This window comes from Phacochoerus africanus, chromosome 3, assembly GCF_016906955.1.
Source record: "Phacochoerus africanus isolate WHEZ1 chromosome 3, ROS_Pafr_v1, whole genome shotgun sequence".
In the NCBI taxonomy this organism is placed as follows: domain Eukaryota; kingdom Metazoa; phylum Chordata; class Mammalia; order Artiodactyla; family Suidae; genus Phacochoerus; species Phacochoerus africanus.
The window spans coordinates 171707427-171727440 of NC_062546.1; the positions used below are offsets into that span (position 1 = coordinate 171707427).

General features: G+C 40.4%; 1 protein-coding gene across 3 annotated transcripts in view; it reads left to right on the top strand.

Moving 5' to 3' along the window:
- The first annotated feature begins 248 nt into the window (after positions 1 to 248).
- FAM117B (family with sequence similarity 117 member B) overlaps positions 249 to 20014 on the top strand; it is a 112914-nt gene continuing 93148 nt past the window's right edge. For all 3 annotated transcript variants that reach the window (XM_047773264.1, XM_047773265.1, XM_047773263.1), the window contains exon 1: positions 249 to 1061. In XM_047773264.1, the coding sequence (XP_047629220.1) occupies positions 257 to 1061 (805 nt within the window). In that variant the 5' untranslated portion in view covers positions 249 to 256. The remainder of the gene's footprint in view (positions 1062 to 20014) is intronic.

Here is a 20014-nt window from a genome sequence, read left to right on the forward strand (position 1 = left end):
CGCGCGCACTCTACACATACACACAGCCTGTTTCCTCCGCTCCCCCTCCACCCCCGCCCCTCCGGGGGGGGGGCGGGTCTCTTTCTCTTTAAAGAGCAGACGGTCTCCGAGCAAACCCAGGCTCTCTAAGGCCCCGGGGGCCCGGGACCCGAGCTGCTCGCAGCCAATGGGCGCGGTGGAGCGGCTCGAGCGCGGCTGACGCTGCACCAATGGGCGCTCGCGGGGGGCGGGGGAAGCGGCGGAGACACTATTGTTGATGAGGAGGAGCAGCGGCGGTGGCGGCTGCACCATCTCGTTGCTGCTGGCCGTGGCCTGGGCACCTCCCGCACCCCGGATTCTGGTTTCGTCACCCCATCGCGGGGGCCTTCCCTCCGGCTTCGAGAATCCTTCCCCCGCAACCCAACAACAACAAAACCCCACGTCTCGCCCAGTCACCGGGGAGGGGGGGACTATGTCCCAGCGGGTGAGGCGCAATGGGTCCCCCACGCCGGCCGGCTCCCTTGGGGGCGGTGCGGTCACCACGGCCGGGGGATCTGGGAGCCGCCTGCAGCCCATGAGGGCGACGGTTCCGTTCCAGCTGAAGCAGCAGCAGCAGCAACATGGCAGCCCCACGAGGAGCAACGGCGGCGGCGGCGGCGGCAACAACAACGGCGGCTGCTGTGGTGGCGCCTCAGGCCCCTCGGGCGGCGGCGGCAGCTCCGGCGGCGGGGCCCCGCGCACCGCCTCGCGCAGCACAAGCCCCACGCGGGGCGGTGGGAGTGCGGCCGCGCGCACCAGCCCCACCGTGGCCACGCAGACGGGCGCGTCCGCGACGTCCACGAGAGGCACCAGCCCCACGCGCGGCGCCGCGCCCGGGGCTCGCGGGAGCCCCCCACGACCGCAGCCCCCGCCGCCGCTGCTGGGCACCGTGTCGTCGCCTTGCTCGTCGCCCACCCACCTGTGGACAGGCGAAGTAAGCGCGGCCCCACCCCCAGCCCGCGTTCGGCACCGGAGGAGGTCCCCGGAGCAGAGCCGAAGCTCCCCGGAGAGGAGGAGCCCTAGCGCCCCGGTTTGCAAAGCAGGTACGTGCTGGGGGCCGCGCGGCGAGGGGAAGGGGTCCCGGGCTCCCGCTGCTACCGCGCGGGGACTGCAGCGTTGCCGCGGAGCTGGGGTGGCAGGGGGCGGGGCTGGGGGCGGGGCCCGGGCGGTGCAGCCGCGTCTTCCCGGGCCTTCCCGGCGCCCCCAGCAGCTCCCCTCCCGCCTCTTTGGTCTCTGCGTCGGCCCCGCGTTGGTGTCCGTCAGTGGAGTGCATTCGCTAACCTTGTGCTTGGGCTGATGCGTTAATGATAAACCTCGGGGTTCTGGTCGCGCGCTGGTTACTCCTTACCCTCCCTGGGGGGTGAGGCTCGGAATGGTTTGTCACTTTAGTGACATGGCTAATGTTAGTATAGCACATCTCTGTGGTTGAGTATTTCCGTTTGACAAAACAGTTTGAGATTTGGGGGCCTTGAATGCTTTAGTATAGCAGGTTTGGTTGGGTCTCTGAAGAGGGAGCGGGTTGTTTCCTACGACTTGTTAAGTGGGTAGCAAGAAGTGAAAAATAAGCAAGATTCTTTTGGAAGGTTTTTGGGCTTTGAGGGTCTGAGTGTTTTCTGATATACTGATTTTGTGGTTAAGCTGTAAAACCGTTAAAAAAAAAGATCCATGGTTTGTCTCCTTGTTACTATTTTAGCAATCAGAAATTTGTTTTTCTTTAGATCTGGGAGCTTTTTTGGGAAAGGTTCTGAATGGAGCCGTTGGGTTCCACAGGAGTCAGTCATAAAGAGTAACTCAAAAGAGAAATTCACATTGTAGAAGTGAAAAGAGATAAAAATTATCATCTGATTGCCTTCCTGTTGGAATCTAGTGAAAAGAGAAATGGGTGGTTTTTAGCTTATGTAGTAATACTGCCAACATATGCCTTTGTTTTTCTCTGGGGAATTTCTGTTAGAATCTTTCAGGCTTAATGGCTGGATATTTCAGGAAGCTTAGTACAGTACTTCCTAACCAAATTAAACAGATGAAGTGGTTTCAAGAGGTCATTCAAAAATGCAAGGCATAGGATGTATCTTTTTTATTTATTTTATCAAAGATTTTAGACAATGGATACATTTTTGGGAGAGAATTGTCCTGAAGAATGATCACTAGTGTTTTCTGACTAGAAAAAGAGTACTGTTTTAAACGTTTTGGAAATGCAAAGTGCTTTTTAAAAACTTTGTTCAAAGAAGCCCCTCCCCCTCGAATAATAGCTCTTAGGGAACTCCTATTTATGTGGGTGATTTACCTACAAGATCTCATTTTAACTTTCCCAGTAGGTTTTAGAGAGGTTAAATAACAAGGGGTAGAGTGGATATTTAAACTCTGCTGAGTGGTCCTCCAAAAACATGTTTTTTACATTATATCAAGGAGATAGCTTCATGATAGCTTCATGATGTGTAAGACTAAACCTGGGAAATATATAACACACCAAAATTTATTTATTTATTTGTTTATTTATTTGGGCTGCACCCACAGCATATGGAAGTTCTCAGGCCAGGGACTGAATCTGAGCTACAATTGTGACCTATGCTGTAGCTGCAGACAACACCGGATTCTTAACCCACTGGGCCACAGGAGAACCCCACACGTGCTTAGTTTTTGAAGCAGCTCTTAGAGGTATCTGGTGAACATAATTGCTTCAGTTTGCCTTAACCTTCTGGAGCTGGCAGAGAGTGGCAGGTGGAAGAGGAGAGCTACTTAAGTGAGTGGTAGAGATGGAGGAAGGAGGTGGTGACCCCAGTTTGATAAGAATCTGACTACCCTCTCAACTATTTGACCTTTAAAGAAGCAGCAGCAACCTGATGGGAACCAGGTTAAATTAAGTGTTGGCAATGAGTGGTGGAAGGTGCTCTTATCTCTAGAAGGGCTCTATTTGCTGGAGTCTTGGGTTCCTCATGTGCCTGCTCATCCTGTTGCCCCAAATTTCTCTCAGGTCTGTCATTACATAGAATATTCATACTGTTAAAATTGACCCTTCTCATTAGCCCTCCCACCTTTCCCCAACCCTCCCCTCTCAAAAAAAGAAACCCAGGAAAATAAAAACTCTTTTTTTTTTTTTTTTCCCCTCTAATGCAGCATTCACACCTAGGTGTGGAAAGGGATACTGCCTGTTAATCATTAAGTTATGCTGAAATAAATATATGATAGTTTTCTTCCCAGAGATGTTTTCTTTTTTCACTGTAATGAACTTGCATGCAGAATGGGACTCGTATTTTCTGATTGTAATTTTTTTAATAATTTTTTTTCCCATTATAGCTGGTTTACAGTGTTCCGTCAATTTTCTACTGTACAGCAAGGTGACCCAGTCATACATACATGTATACATTCTTTTTTCTCACATTATCATGCTCCATCATAAGTGACTAGACATAGTTCACAGTGCTATAAAGCAGGATCTCATTGCTTATCCGTTCCAAAGGCAATAGTTTGCATCTATTAACCCCAAATTCCCAGTCCATCCCACTCCCTCTCCCTACCCCTTGGCAACCACAAATCTTTTCTCCAAGTATATGATTTTTTCTGTGGAAAGGTTCATTTGTGCCATATATTAGATTCCAAATATAAGTGATATCATATGGCGTTTGTCTTTCTCTTTCTGACTTGCTTCACTTAGTATTCTGATTTTAATTAAGTCTTTCTAGCACAAACTAGACCATTTGCTGTTTTTCTCAGACTAAATCTGGGAGAAAAGGGAAAAAGTCTTTTAATCAAAAGATGCCCCTTTAAAATTTATTATTATCATTATTTTAAAATTGAAGTATAATTGATTTACAGAGTTTCAGGTGTACAGTAGAGACTCTGTTTTTGATTAAAAGAAGATCACTGCCAGTTTGCAGCCTCATTGAAATGTAGAAATCCTTATTGGTAGAGGGCAAGGGTCTACCTCATGTGACTCAAATTCCAGGGTCCATTTAGATTAGGCTGTCAGCTTCTAGGTGTCTCTCAGGTGAACTGGAAGCCCAAATCTTTGTTAGGAATCCAATATCTGAAAGCCCCTATTTTGAAGGTCTAATGACCTTTAGAGGGGTGTCTCTATTCAGTCAGTTCCTTACCCAGTTGCTTTATCCCCCCAGGGTTAGAGCTAATCATTGATCCAGAAGTTCCTTCTGTTGATTCTATAAAGTAATCCAAGCCCCATCCCTGACAGTTATTTTAAACTTCCCACCTTCAGCGTCTGCTGTCTTCATGGTAGAGTGTCTTCATGGTAGCATCTCTGAGGTACTGAGATGCTTAGAGAAGGTAACTGGGCAACAGTGTTACCTGAAAATAAAATGGTGAAGATGAGGTTTTTGTGCCTTCCCTGCTTTTACCTGACTTTACCTTACTCAATACAATATCAAATAGGTATACTATAATTAGAGAGGTAGCATAAAGAGGTTAGGAACATAGACTTTGGGTAGACATTCTGGGTTTAATACCTGTGTTCCACCACTTGGAAGCCATGTGATATAGGGAAGTGATTAACTTTCTAACCCTTAACTTTCTCATCTGTAAAACAGGTGATGAGGGTATCTACTTCCTATGGTGGTAAGGAGTAAATGAAAGAAAACTGAAAAATACTCCGCACTGTACCTCAGTATTAAAGTTAGCTATTGCAGGGGTTCCCTTGTGGCTCAGTGGGTTAAGGATCCGGCATTACCACTGCTGTGGTGCTGTTATCAGCTGTAGTGCCATCTTGATCCCTGGCCTGGGAATTTCTACATGCTGGGGGTGCAGCCAAAGAAAAGTTAGCTATTGTGTACCTTACTAGTTTCACTTCTGGTTTTAGTGGGTATAATATAAATTGCCAGCGTAGGCATAATTTTCATGGTTGTATGAAATTTCAAGTTAGAATATCCAGGACTGTTTCTCAGAGTATGGTCTGAGGTTCATCTGTATTAAAATCACTTAGGGTCTTTGTTCAAACTGCAAGTTCCCAGGTCCTACTCCAGACCTTGAAAGCATGCCCCCTACTTTGATTTTGCTAAACTCTAAATTTGAAAAAGTCAATAAAAGCATTGAAGAAAAATATTTTGAAAATTCCTCTTTAGAGAAAAGGGCATTGTACAGTATGTATAGAAGTTATTTTTGCAGTGTAGCTGGCTGATATTTAGATAGCAAGCTGTGTTTTTGCTAATTTTTCCTTTACTTTGGATGTGTTACGTTGTGTATGAATTTGGTTGTTTATTGAGATGGGGGAGTGGCAGGTAGCAACAAGAGATGAACTTCTCTGGATTAACAGGAAGTAGTGTGCCAGAACTTCATATATGCAGCATATTTAGACTTCTGCTTCCTAGTACTCTGTGAAGTACACGGCTTTCAGAATTACATTTGGAGGATTGCTGTTAACTTCACACCTCCAGGGGAATCCTTTTGGTTTATAATATATGTATTTTAGAAACATTGAAGATGAGCAAGTAGAATCTTACTGTTTAGCATCTTGGATAGTAGAATTTATATTAAGTTCAGTTCTGTAAGCTTTGATTGAACTGCTCTATGTGTTAGTAACTGTGCAATAGAAGGATGTAAAAGAGACAACTCCAGAGACTTAGAGACCAGCTGTGCAAGACAAGAACTTAAGTATATGACATGAGTGCTTTGGGCTCCTAGAGAAGTGAGTAATTCTATAGGGAATGGGTATAGAAATTCTGTCAGAGGAGATGACTTTTGATTTGGGTTGGAAAGAGAACAGAATTTTGCAATTGGGTCATAGAGGTGTGAAAATATATTCAGTCCTGTGTCTTAAAAATGTAGAGTATGGGATGTTGGGGGCGGGGAAGAGAGCAAGCAGTTGAAAAAAGGCTACAGAAAGGTAAGTTTTCAAAATGGTCTTGAGTAGAATGTTTGCATGAGAATGTATTCCATGGTTAATATCTCTGGAGCCAGACTGTTAGCGTTCAAATCTTGGCATTGCCACTTACTTAGCAGCTATTTAGGTAATTTATCTCACCTGTAAAAAGGGTACAGTTGACCCTTGGACAAAACATTTGAATTGCCCTGGTCCACTTTATGTGGATTTTTTGGGGTAAATCCAAGGTTAGTTTATGTGCAGATGTGGAAACAGAGGGCTAATTCTTAAGTTATATGCAGATTTTCTACTGTGTAGAGGGTTGGTGGCCCTAACCCCTCATTGTTCAAGAGTTAACTGTTTTACAATGGAGGATTGTTAGAAGGATAAAAATCTTTGTAATCTCTGTGTGGAGATAGGAATGAATCTCTTGAGATTAGCTATTTTCGCATTATTTTTATCATTCTCATCATCCAAGAGTTTAAGCATTAAAAGTTAATTTGTTATATTAGTGGTATTTACATTCTTGGCATACATAGAGTTGCTAAATATTTAGGGTGGGTAGACTGAACTTGAGATGGGGAGACTGTAGGATAATATTCACAAAGGCATTGAGCACATGAGTTTAGGTGCAATGGCAGTAGGAATGGCAAGGATAAAAGAGATTCAGGAGACTTGGATTTGGTAACCTGTTGGATGTGGGGATTGAGAAAGGGGGAGTTGAGCATAATAGTTTATTTTAGATGGTGGTACTAATTGATATAAGCAACGCAGTGAGGAATGCCAGTTTGGGAGGAGAAAAATGAGCTTCATTCTGGACATACTGAATTTGTGCTTTCAGGAAATTCAGATAATTTTCTCAGTTGTGGCAAATACAGTTTTAGAACTTTGGGTATGGTTAGAACTGGGGGCAAAAAATTGGGACTCTTATTTAGACTCAGCAAGCATTCCTTTAACCCAAACTTTGTGCTAGGAGTTCCCGTCATGGTTCAGTGGTTAACGAATCTGACTAGGAACTACGAGGTTGCGGGTTTGATCTCTGGCCTCTCTCAGTGGGTTCGGGATCTGGCGTTGCCCTGAGCAGTGGTGTAGGTCGCAGACGCAGCTCGGATCCTGCGTTGCTGTGGCTCTGGTGTAGGCCGGTGGCTACAGCACCGATTAGACCCCTAGCCTGGGAACCTCTATATGCCGCGGGAAGTGGCCCTAGAAAAGGCAAAAAGACAAATAAAGAAATAAATAGGAGTTCCCGTCGTGGCGCAGTGGTTAACGAATCCGACTAGGAACCATGAGGTTGTGGGTTCGGTCCCTGCCCTTGCTCAGTGGGTTAACAATCCGGTGTTGCTGTGAGCTGTGGTGTAGGTTGCAGACGCAGCTCGGATCCCGCGTTTCTGTGGCTCTGGCGTAGGCCAGTGGCTACAGCTCCGATTCTACCCCTAGCCTGGGAACCTCCATATGCCGCGGGAGCGGCCCAAAGAAATAGCAAAAAGACAAAATAAATAAATAAACTCTGTGCTAGGCATTTGCATGTGGTCAATATTTGAATTGACTAATCACTAGGATGGATAAGATGATAGGAGAATGCGGAGAATAGAACTCTGGGAGAAAATAAGCATTTTAATAAGGGTAGAATGAAAAGCTAGTGAAGAAGCCTGAGAATGTGATGGGAGGAGAAATAGTAGAAGAGTGTTGAGAAAGCCAATACTTGAAAAGATTTGGATTTCAAGGAGAAGATGGTAAAAATTTTCAGATTCTGTGATAATAACAAGTAGGCTGAGCCTAGAGAATAGGCTTTTGAATTTGGGGTTTTGGTCTAGCTGCTGATCATTGAGTAGTATGTTGAGGGTGCAAATCAGATTAAAGTCGTCTCTGAGGAAGTAGAGATAATGATTATAAATTACTTTTATAAATTATAATCATAATTTATACAGAGTATAAGTTACTCTTCTGTCATTGTAAGGAAAGAAAGTGACAAAACAGGATGAAGAGTTGAGCTAATAAAGTTCATTTGTTTATAGAATGGGGGAAACTTCAGCATGTGTTATAGGTTTGGGGAAAGGATTCATTCATAGGAGAACGAAAGATTGCAAATTTAAGAGAAGAAAATAATGATGGAGCAAGGTCGTGGAAAATGTGAGAGGCAGTGGGATTCAGCACGGGTATAGTCTGGAAATCTCAGAAACGGCTAAGGATACTTTCTCTGAGGATTGAGAGGAGTTAAGGGTGGGATAAGATGATTGATAACTTAGTAGATAAGAAGGAGGTCGAGAAAGTAAGCTACTTAAAATCTCCTAAATACTGGAAGAAAAATTAGCAGGTTTTCCAAATACAGTATTTTTAAATTTATTTTTATCAAAATAAATAATTTGAAATATCAAATAGTGCTAAACTTATAATCAAATAAAGGGTTCCCCTGCCCCATCTCTGTCCACTCCCACTTCTTGCCCCTAGAGACAGCCACTTTCACCTCTTAGTAGCTTCTTCTAGTGTTTACCTACATGTTTCTAAATAACATACCCATACTGCTTCAGGATTCCTTCCCCCCCTTTTATGTATTGTATAATGACTTCCTACTTTGTAAAATGTAAACTTAGCTCTTTCATTGCAATCCTCCTCAATCCTCCCATTGTAGTTACAGCACTCTTTCGGTTAAATCATTATCAGTGTTTAAATTACTATGTGTAAATACTGTTTACAGCAGAATCTGATGCGTTACATTTCCTTTCTTTATAACTTTTATGCTCCTGAAGTTGAAATTGCTTTTTGTTTGCTTCATTTTCTATGTACTTATAGAGGATTCATCCCCAAACTTTGATAACAAATTTTCTTTTAGATATCTTAAAACATATCAGGTATTCTGTCAGCTTTACTTTTTTTCTTGGAGATAGCCTTTCTGGAATCTTCCATCCTTCTATTCCATACTGACTCATTGATTTCTAGGTCTGTGGCATGGCTTTTGCCTTGGAACTTCTCTGGGGATTCTTTCACTTCTCTCCTGTTTTAGACACCCCGATCTCTGGAACTTGTTTGGCTGGAGCATAACCTCCAAAATTTTTTAAGACCTTGAATGTCTTCTCATATCTGTCTTTGCATTTAATGGTTTAACTGGGTATAGAATTCTAGGTTGGAGCGGTTCTTGCTGTGGCGCAGCGGGTTAAGAATCTGACTTGAAGAGGCTCGGGTTGCTGCAGAGGTGCAAGTTCAATCCCTGGTCCAGTGGATCCAGTGTTGCTGAAGCTGCAGCATGGTGTCGGGGCTGTGGCATAGGTCAAAGCTGTGGCTCAGATTCAATCCCTGGCCTGGAGAATTTGGCCATTAAAAAAAAACAAAAAAGGAATTCTAGGTTGGAAATGATTTAAAAAAAAAAATAAAAGAATTCTAGATTGGAAATAAGTTTTCTTCTGAAGATTGAAAGGACTTATAGGTTCTAGAATTGTTTGAGAAGTCTGATGCAGTTCTCATTGTTAGTCCTCTGTATGTAGTGGACATGCGTGTGTTTTTCTCTGTGAAGTGTTAAACTGTTCTGAAATGATTGCCTTTGTGTAGTTTTTTCCCCCCTGTCATTTAGTATGCTGGTTACCCTATGGAAGTTTTCAATCTAGAAGCTCTTTGTTTCTGAGAAATTTTCTTCTGTCATTTCTCTTTTCTATCATCTTTGTTTTATACTTACGGAATCTTTGTTATGTGAAAGCTCTTGGATTGAACCTATAATTCTCTTCATTCTGTCCTAGTTTCCATCTCTGTATCTTTTTGTTATTCTTTCTAGTAGATTTTCTGTCATTTCAATTGATTTTTAAATTTTGGTCGTCATATTTTAACTTTTTAAGAGACGCTTACCTTGCTTTCTGATCATTCTTTTTCCTGTCAGTGTCATCTAAATTATTCCTTGTCTTGTCACTGTTTTCTAAAAGTATTTAGATAAGGTATAAATACCCCTTCAAAGTTCTTTTTCCTTCTGCATTGTCCTCAGAGCTCTTTTTGTCCTGAGCTTTGTCTTTCATGTTGGGAACTTTCCTTAGTTTTCTGTTATTTAAATAAGACCAAAAATGTTAATTAGATATTTAGTCTGGGTCAGGCCGGTAGACTAGGGCATCTGAAAGTAGAATGATGATGCAAGGTCTCTCAGATGTGGGCTTTTCCCTTCTCTTGGGTCTGTTTCCCCTGGGAAGAGCCCTGCAGTATCATGCCTGAGGATATGTCTGGTGTCCTTAAGTAGAGAGCCTGTCAGGTTAATCTCTCTCAAGCAGTTTCTCCCAGTCTCCTTGCTCTGGGGAAACTCTTGGAATAATTTCCATTTCCCAGGGAAGCCTCACATCAGTCATTGGTAAGTGGAGGTACAGTGATAGCGTAACAGTGTCCTTCTGAGTACAGACTGATTTCTCTGTGGATCTTTTTATTTGGCCAACTTATAAGCCTATTCATTTTGTTTAGTTTTTTTTTCTTTTTAGGGCTGCACGTGCAGCATATGGAGGTTCCCAGGCTAGGGGTTGAAACAGAGCTACAACTGCTGGCCTACACCACAGCCACAGCAATATCAGATCTGAGCTACATCTGCAACCTACACCACAGCTCATGGCAACACCGGATCCTTAACCCACTGAGGGAGGCCAGGGGTTGAACCTGCAACCTCATGGTTCCTAGTTGGATTCATTTCTGCTGCACGGGAACTCCCATTTTGTATAGTTTTTAACCTCTCCTCTTATTTGGCAAAAGCATAGGTAAGCTTAATTTTCTTTTAAATTAATCCCTCTAAATATATTTCTTTTTTTTTAAGGCTGCACCTGTGGCATGTGGAAGTTCTTTGACCAGGGATCAAACCCACGCCAAAGTTGTGACCTGTTCCACGGCTGCAGCAACACTGAATCCTTAACCTGCTGTGCCATTAGGGAACTTTCACTTTTTTTTTGTTTCTTTTTTCTTTTTGGCCATGTTCGTGGCATGCAGAAGTTCCTGGGCCAGGGATCAAACTTGCGCCATAGCAGTGACAACACCAGATCCTTAACCTGCTAGGCCACTAGGGAAGTACTCTTTTCATAGATTTAAAAAAAAAACAAACAAAACCCATAAGGCAACTACAATTCGTTGTAATTAAATAATTGACTGAAGCTAGGGTGATTTAATTTCTCTAAAGCTAGGCTCAGTAGATTTAATTTAAGTCAGCAAGGGTTTTTTTTACAATATGAAAATGTATTGGCAAGATTGTGCAGTAAAGCTATTAATACCATAAGCCAAGATAATATGACAAAAATTTAGCCAGAGACAGTTTTGTATGAGTTTGAAGAAATTGAGTAACATGCAGCCTCAAATATTAGCAGAATTCTTAGGCACATATGTTGATAATCTTGACCTCATTTACGCAAAAGTGATATTTAAAAACAGTGATATTTATACTTAAGTGATATTAAAAAAAAATCTCTTCTAGGTGAAACATGTTCTTGGGGGTTTTTGTGTGTGTGTGTCTGTACAAACAGTTCTGAGTTGAACTTAAAATGAGATCACTCACATTTCATTTTTAAATGAACTGAAACATTTTTTTCCTAGCTCTTGATGCTTGTTAAACAAGAAAAAGTTTGCTTGTTCATATAAAAAGTTGAAAATGCAGCAAACTATTCATTGCTTTCCTGTGATTTACAGATACTTTTCTTTCCACAGAGATCTAGAACTTGTATCAGGGCAGATCAGGAAATCTTAGGTTGAGTTTATCATCAGACTGCCATTAAATTATCACTTATACATCTGCTTTCAAAACTTTGTTGAAATACTTTTCTGCTGTTGCCTCCTTTCCTGTCTGTTGTCCTTGTGAGTGAAACCTTTTTATTCTTTCAGTATTATTTTAATTGGAAGTCTTTCTACTCTTTCTGATAAAGGCTAGTGTACAGTCAAGGGTGAAATTACCTATGGTTTATTCCAAAAAAAAAAAAATCTGTGTAACTTTTTTTTTTTTCTTTTTTTAGGGCCACCCTTGTGGCATATGGAAGTTCCCAGGCCAGGGGTCAAATTGGAGCTGTAGCTGCTAGTCTATGCCAGATCCGAGCTGAGTCTTCAAACTACACCACAACTCATGGCAACACCGGATTCTAGGGATTGAAGCCACATTCTCATGGATTAAGATACTAGTCGGATTCTTAACCCATTGAGCCACAGTGGGGACTCCCTATATAACGTTTTTAATTGGCCCATTCTTATTTATGAGCTAGTATAAAATTCTTTTGGAAGTTAAGGGTTTTTTTGGTTTTAGTTCAAGGAGCTGACTCTGGAATTGTATGTTTTACAGTTTATCTACCAGCCTGTATTCTTTCTTTCTTTTAAACCCTCTTTTTTCCCCCTTCCTTTGCCTCCCTTTCTTTCTCCCCTTCCTCCCTCCCTCCTTCTCTTTCTTTCTATGGGAGTAATATATGCACATGATAAAATTTATAAATGGTAAAAGAAAATACAATAAGCAGTCTTCCCCTGCTTGTCCTTCAAGTTCATTCATCTCAGAGAAATCCAGTTAATTGTTTGTTTTGTTGTACTCCAGGGTTATTCTATGCACATATAAATGTGTGCATATGTGACTGTACATATAGGTGTATTATGGGCCATGTATTATTTTATCACCATTTTATTTTGAACATTTAGGTCATTTCCAGTCTTTTGCTATTAAATGGTTCTTTGTTGAACATTCTTGTTTATTCTTCTTTGTGCACTTATATATGAGCTTATCTGTAGGATACTTTCTTAGAAATGAAATGTCTTGGCTGGAGGTGTACATTTTTATTTCTATTGTAAAGTGTATTTCAGGAGTTGATATCAGTTCAGGCTTGAATTCCAAGAGCCTATTTCTTTTTTCCTATCTTTCTTTGTCTTTTTTTTTAAATGATTCCATTTTATCTCTGCTATTAGTTAACAGTTACACCTCTTTTCACTACACTCTCAGTGGTTGTGCTGGAACAGCCCTGTTCAGGAGAACTTTCTGGAGAAAGACAAATAACATATCACTTATATGTGAAATCTAAAACAGTGTTTTAAAAGAATGTTTTATTATTTATCATTATTATTTTATTATTTATGATAATAAAACAGTATGTTTTAAAAACAATATGTTTTTTCAATAATGGAATCTAAAAACATAAACTTATCTGCCAAACAGTAACAGACATACAGACATAGAGAACACACTTGGGATTGCCAAGGAGGAGGGAAGGATTGGGACTTTGGGATTAGCAGATGCAAGCTATTATATAAGAATGTATAAATAAGATCCTACTTTATAGCACCGGGAATTATATTCAATATTCTGTGATAAACCAATAATGGAAAAGAACATGAAAAAGAATATATATATGTGTAACTGAGTCACTTTGCTGTACAGCAGAAATGAACGCAACATTGTAAATCAACTGTACTTCAGTAAATAAAAAAAACTTTCTGCAGTGATGGAAATGTTTTGTGTCTGTGTTATCTAATATTTCATGCCAGAACCTTATATTAATATATTTCCATTTCCTGCCTCACATCTTTTGTGCTATTGTTGTCCAATATTTTGCTTTTCTGTTATAAATCCTGTAGTACTTTGTTAATGTTTTTACATTAGGTGGTTAATTATCCTTTAAAGCATTTAAAAATAAGAACAACATCTTTTATCTTTATTCTCATTTTCACCATTTTTTGGCTGTCTTAATTTTGTGGAATAAGATAGTCGGAATGTGAACAGAAAAAGGCTTATTTGAGAAGCAAAAAATTGATAGGACTTGTTAACCGATTAGGTTTGAGGGGTGAGGAAGATGAGAGGGCGTGATTATGGCTGAGATTTATTTATTTGTTTTTTTTATTACTCAGTGAATTTTATTACATGTATAGGTGTACAATGATCATCACAACCAAATTTTATAACATTTCCATCCCAAACCCTCAGTGCATCCCCCCACCCCACAACCTGTCTCGTTTGGAAACCATAAGTTTTTCAAAGTGTATGGGTCAGTATCTGTTCTTCAAAGAAGCTCATTGTGTCCTTTTTTTAGATTCCACATGTAAGCGATGGCATTTGATGTTGGCATTTCATTGTCTGACTGACTTCACTTAGCATGATAATTTCTAGGTCCATCCATGTTGCTACAAATGCCGTTATTTTTTTCCTTTTAATGGCTAAGTAATATTCTTTTGGGTATATGTACCTCATCTTCTTTATCCACTCCTCTGTCGATGGGCATTTAGGTTGTTTCCATGTCTTGGCTATTGCATATAGTGCTGCAATGAACATTGGAGTACCTGTGCCTTTTCGAGTCATGGTTTTCTCTGGATAGATGCCCAGGAGTGGGATTGCTGGATCAAATGGTAGTTCTGTTTTTAGTTTTCTGAGGACTCTCCATACTGTTTTCCACAGTGGTTGCACCAGTTTACATTCCCACCAACAGTGTACTAGGGTTCCCTTTTTTCCACACCCTCTCCAGCATTTATTGTTCATAGACTTTCTGATGATGACGATTCTGGCTGGTGTAAGGTGGTACCTCATGGTAGTCTTGAATTGCATTTCTCTAATAATGAGTGATGTTGAACATCTTTTCATGTGTTTTTTTTGTCATCTGTATGTCTTCTTTGGAGAATTGTCTGTTTAGATCTTCTGTCCATTTTTTGATGGGGTTTCTTTTTTTTGGTATTGAGCTGCAGAAGGTGTTTATAAATTTTGGAGACTAATCCCTTGTCAGTCGCTTCATTTGCAAAGAGTTTCCCCCATTCTGTGGGTTGTCTTTTTGTTTTGTTTAGGGTTTTCTTTGCTGTGCAGAAACTTTGAAGTTTGAGTCCCATTTGTTTTTATTGTCATTACTCTAGGAGGTGGATCTGAGAAGATAATGCTCTGGTTTATGTTCAGCCTATGTTTTCCTCTAAGAGTTTTATAGTATCTGGTCTTATGTTTAGGTCTTTAATCCATTTTGAGTTTATTTTTGTGTATGGTGGTAAGAAGTGTTCTAATTTCATTCTTTTCCATGTGGCTGTCCACTTTTCCCAGCATCACTTATTGAAGGGGCTGTCTTTTCTCCATTAATATTCTTGCCTTCATTTTCATAGATTGGTTGACTGTGTGTGAGTTTAATTCTGGGTTTTCTGTCCTGTTCCACTGATCTATGTTTTTGCACTAGTACCATTCCATTTTGATGACTAGCTTTTGTAGTATAGTCTGAAGTCAGGGAGCCTGTTTCCTGCAACTCCTTTTTTCTTTCTCAGGATGGCTTTGGCAATTCTGGGTCTTTTGTGCTTCCAAACAAACTTAAAAGTATTTTTTTCTAGTTCTGTGAAAAATGTCCTTGGTGATTTGATAGGGATTTCATTGAATCTGTAGATTGCCTTTGGTAGTATAGTCAATTTGATAATAGCTCCAGTCCAAGCGCATGGTATGTCTTTCCATCTATTTGTGTCATCTTTGATTTCTTTCATCAGAATCTTAGAGTTTTCAGAGTACAAGTCTTTTGTCTCTTTAGGTAGGTTTGTTCCTAAGTATTTTATTCTTTTTGATGTGATGGTAAATGGGATGTTTCCCTATTTCTCTTTCTGATCTTTTGCTGTCAGTATGTAGAAATGCAGTTGTTTTCTAGCTCACTCTTGAATGTAATATCTTCAATAATCCTTGGAAAACCTTCCTTTGGGAATCCCTTTAACACTGGAAAGTTGCATTTTTTTAGTAATGGTTGATGAGATGATCCAGATCCATCTACACACTCTTGTCTGGTATATTTTTGATTAATAGTACACTTTATTTTTTATTTCGTATTAAAGTATAGTTGACTTACAGTGTGCTAATTTCTGCTGTACAGCAAAGCGTACAGTCATACACACACACGTATATACACACTTTCTTTTTTTTTTAATGTTATCTTTGATCCATGGTCTGTCCCAGGAGATTGGATAAAAGTTCCCTGTGCTATAGAGTAGGAACTTATGGTTTATCCATTCTAAATATAATAGTTTTCATCTACTAACCCCAAACTCCCAGTCCATCCCACTCTCTCTCCCCAATAATATGCTTTTCACTGCTAACTGGGTTTAAGTCTAAGTATAGTAAGAGGTTATTGAACAGTTTCCCCTTTGTAAAGCTCTATAAGTTTTGGCTCTGTAGTATAGTCTGAAGTCTGGGAGCCTGATTCCTCCAGCTCCATTTTTCTTTTTCAGGATGTCTTTGGCTATTCTGGGTCTGTTGTTCTTCCAAACAAACTTTAAAATATTTTGTTTGAGTTCTGTGAGAAATGTCCTTGGTAATTTGATAGGAATTGCATTGAATCTGTAGATTGCCTTAGGTAGTATAGTCATTTTGATCATATTAACTCTTCCACTCCACGAGCACAAGCATGGTATATCTTTCCATCTATTTGTGTTGTCTTTGATTTCTTTCATCAGTGGCTTGTAGTTTTCAGAGTACAGGTCTTTTGTCTCTTTAGGTAGGTTTATTCCTAGGTATTTTATTCTTTTGGATGCAATGGTAAGTGGGATTGCTTCCCTAATTTCTTTTTCTCCTCTTTCATTGTTAGTATATAGAAATGCCGTCGATTTCTGTGTATTAATTTTGTATCCTGCGACTTTGCCAAATTCGTGGATGAGCTTTAACAGTTTCCTGGTAGAGTCTTTAGGATTCTCTAGGTATAGTATCATGTCATCTACAAATAGGGATAGTTTTACTTCTTCCTTTCCAATTTGGATTCCTTTTATCTCTTTTACTTCTCTGATTGCTGTGGCTAGGACTTCCAGAACTACAAAGCAACAATCATCAAAACCATATGGTACTGGCACAAAGACAGAAATATAGATCAGTGAAATAGGATAGAAAGCCCAGAATTAAACCCAAGCACCTACAGCCAACTAATCTATGACAAAGGAGGCAAGGATATACAATGGAGAAAGGACAGTTTGTTCAGTAAGTGATGCTGGGAAAACTGGACAGCCACATGGAAAAGAATGAAATTAGGACACTCCCTAACACCTTATACAAAAATAAAGTCAAAATGGATTAAAGACCTAGATATAAGACCAGATACTATAAAACTCTTAGAGGAAAACATAGGCCAAAAAACACTCTCTGACATAAATGACAGCAGCATCTTCTCAGATCCACCTCTTAGAGTACTGACAACAAAAACAAAAATAAACAAATGGGACCTACTCAAACTTCAAAGTTTCTGCACAGCAAAGGAAACCCTAAACAAAATGAAAAGACAACCCACAGAATGGGGGGAAATCTTTGCAAATGAATCAACTGACAAGGGATTGATCTCCAAAATTTACAAACAACTTTTGCAGCTCAGTACCCAAAAAACAAGCAAGCCCATCAAAAAATGGGCAGAAGATCTAAACAGTTCTCCAAAGAAGACATACAGATGGCTGAGAAACACATGAAAAGATGTTCAACATCACTCATTATTAGAGAAGTGCAAATCAAAACCACTCTGAAGTACCCCCTCACACCAGCCAGAATGGCCATCATCAAAAAGTCTACAAGCAATAAGTGCTGGAGAGGGTGTGGAGAAAAAGGAGCCCTAGTACACTGTTGGTGGGATTGTAAATTGGTGCAACCACTGTCGAAAGCAGTATGGAGGTGCCTCAGAAAACTAAACATAGAGCTACTATTTGATCCAGCAATCCCACTCCTGGGCATCTACCCAGAGAGAACCACGACTCGCAAAGACACATGTACTGCGATGTTCATTGCAGCACTATTTACAATAGCAAAGACATGGAAACAACCTAAATGTCCATCGACAGAGAAGTGGATCAAGAAGAAATGGTACATATACACAATGGAATATTACTCAGCCATTAAAAAGAACGAAATGCCGGCATTCTTAGCAACATGGATGGACCTAGAAATTATCATGCTAAGTGAAGTCAGCCATACAATGAGACACCAACATCAAATGCTTTCACTGACAGGTGGAATCTGAAAAAAGGACAGACTGAACTTCTTTGCAGAACAGATGCTGACTCGTAGACATTGAAAAACTTAGGTCTCTGGAGGAGACAGTTTGGGGGGTGGGGGGATGTGCCTGGGCTGTGGGATGGAAATCCTGTGAAATTGGATTGTTATGATCATTATACAACTACAGATGTGATAAAAAATAAATTTTGGCTCAGTTCTTCTTTTTAGTGAACATTTCTTTCTATTTTCCTTCTTATTCAATTTAGAAATATCTTTGCGCGTGTGTGGTTTGGGGGCTGATTTAAGTGTACATTGATATGTATCCTCTTTAGTGGAAAAAAAAGGCCCCGGGACTGAGCTTACTAACTTTTAAATAAATTAATGCTTTCCAAAAATGGTCGAGTCCTTTTACCCTGTCACAGAAAGGAGTGTGTCTACCTATTGCTGTGAAGCCTTTTCAGATAGACTTCAGGCCTTTCTTTAGTTTTATAAATTCATTGTGTATGGCAGAGTACATCATTGTTTTCATTTTTATTTCCTTATGTATTTTGGGAGGACACAGGGAGTATTTGAGATAATATATTTAATCACGTCATGTAGTAGCCACATAATACCATGTAATAAAAATTACTAGCTGTTAATGGATTTGAATTATTTATTTATTTACTTTTTATTTATTTATTTATTTATTTTGTCTTTTTTTGCTATTTCTTGGGCTGCTCCCGTGGCACATGGAGGTTCCCAGGCTAGGGGTCTAATCGGAGCTGTAGCTGCCAGCCTACGCCAGAGCCACAGCAACGCAGGATCCCAGCCGCATCTGCAACCTACACCACAGCTCACGGCAACGCTGGATCGTCAACCCACTGAGCAAGGCCAGGGATTGAACCCGCAACCTCATGGTTCCTAGTCGGATTCGTTAACCACTGCGCCACGATGGGAACTCCTGAATTATTTTTTTAAATGCTTTTTCACTGTTTACATGAAGTCTGTTAATTCTTTTTGTATCTGTTGACTAATCATTTTACTCATTGAGGATGTAGCTCACTTTTTTAGGTTTGCCTCATTTGGGCAGGTGTATGGGGTATCAGGTTTATTGAGGAATAATTTATATACACTAAAATTAATCCTTTTTGACATACCGTTGTGTGAATTTCTTCGACAAAGAACAAGGTTGTATAATCGCAGCCACAGTCAAGGTATAGAACATTTTTATCACCTGTAAAGTTTCCTCATGCATTTTGAAGTCGTTTCCTTCAGTGGTTGCTGGTAGCATCCTCTAAGTACTTTTTTCAGAGTAGCATGAGTTGTACAGAACTTAGCGTCTTTATTTATTTTTTATTTTTTTGGCTGTGCTTGCAGCCAAAAGCAGAAGTTCTTTTGCAGAAGTTCTCAGGTCAGGGATCAAACCTGAGCCACAGCAGTGGCAATGCTGAATCTTCAACCTCTAGGCCACCAGGGCACTCCCAGTACTTAGTCTTTTTAGTCTGGCTTCATTTGCTTAGTGTAGTGCATTTGAGATTCATTTATCTTATTGCATGTATCCGTAGTTCATTACCTTTTTTTTTTTTTCTTTTTTCTTTTTAGGACCACACCTGCAGCATATGGGGGTTCCCAGGCTACGGGTCAAATTGGAGCTGCATCTGCTGGCCTGCACCGCAGCCACAGCCAAATGGGATCTGAGCCGCATCTATGATTACACCACAGCTCACAGCAACACTGGATCCTTAACCCACTGAACAGGGCCAGGGATCAAACCCACATCCTTATGGATTCTCGTTGGGTTCGTTAACCGCTGAGCCACGAAGGGAACTCCAATAGTTCATTACTTTTTATTTCTGAATAGTATTCTGTAGTATAGCTGTATCTCAGTTGATTTATTCATTCACCAGTTGAAGGATATTTGGGGGTTTTCATTCTTGATATTGGAAATTTTGTAATTTTTCTTTTTTTCTTAGTCTGACTAGAAGTTTATCATTTTTATGGATCTTGTCCAAGGACTAGCATTTACTTTCATCACATCATTACATTTCTGTTTTATTGATTTCTGCCCCCATTTTTATTATTGTCTTTGTTCCATTTGCTTTCGGTTCAGTTTGTTCTTTCTCTGGTTTCAGTGTTGTATATTTTCTCTGAACAGTTGTTTAGCTACATCCCACAAAATTTAATGTGTTTTTTTTGGTTTTGGTTTTTTTTCTTTTTTTTTTCCAGCCATGTTGGCAGCATGTAGAAGTTTCTGGGCTATGGATTGAACCCTTGCCACAGCAATAACCCTTGCCACAGCAGTGACCATGTCAGATCCTTAACTTGCTGTG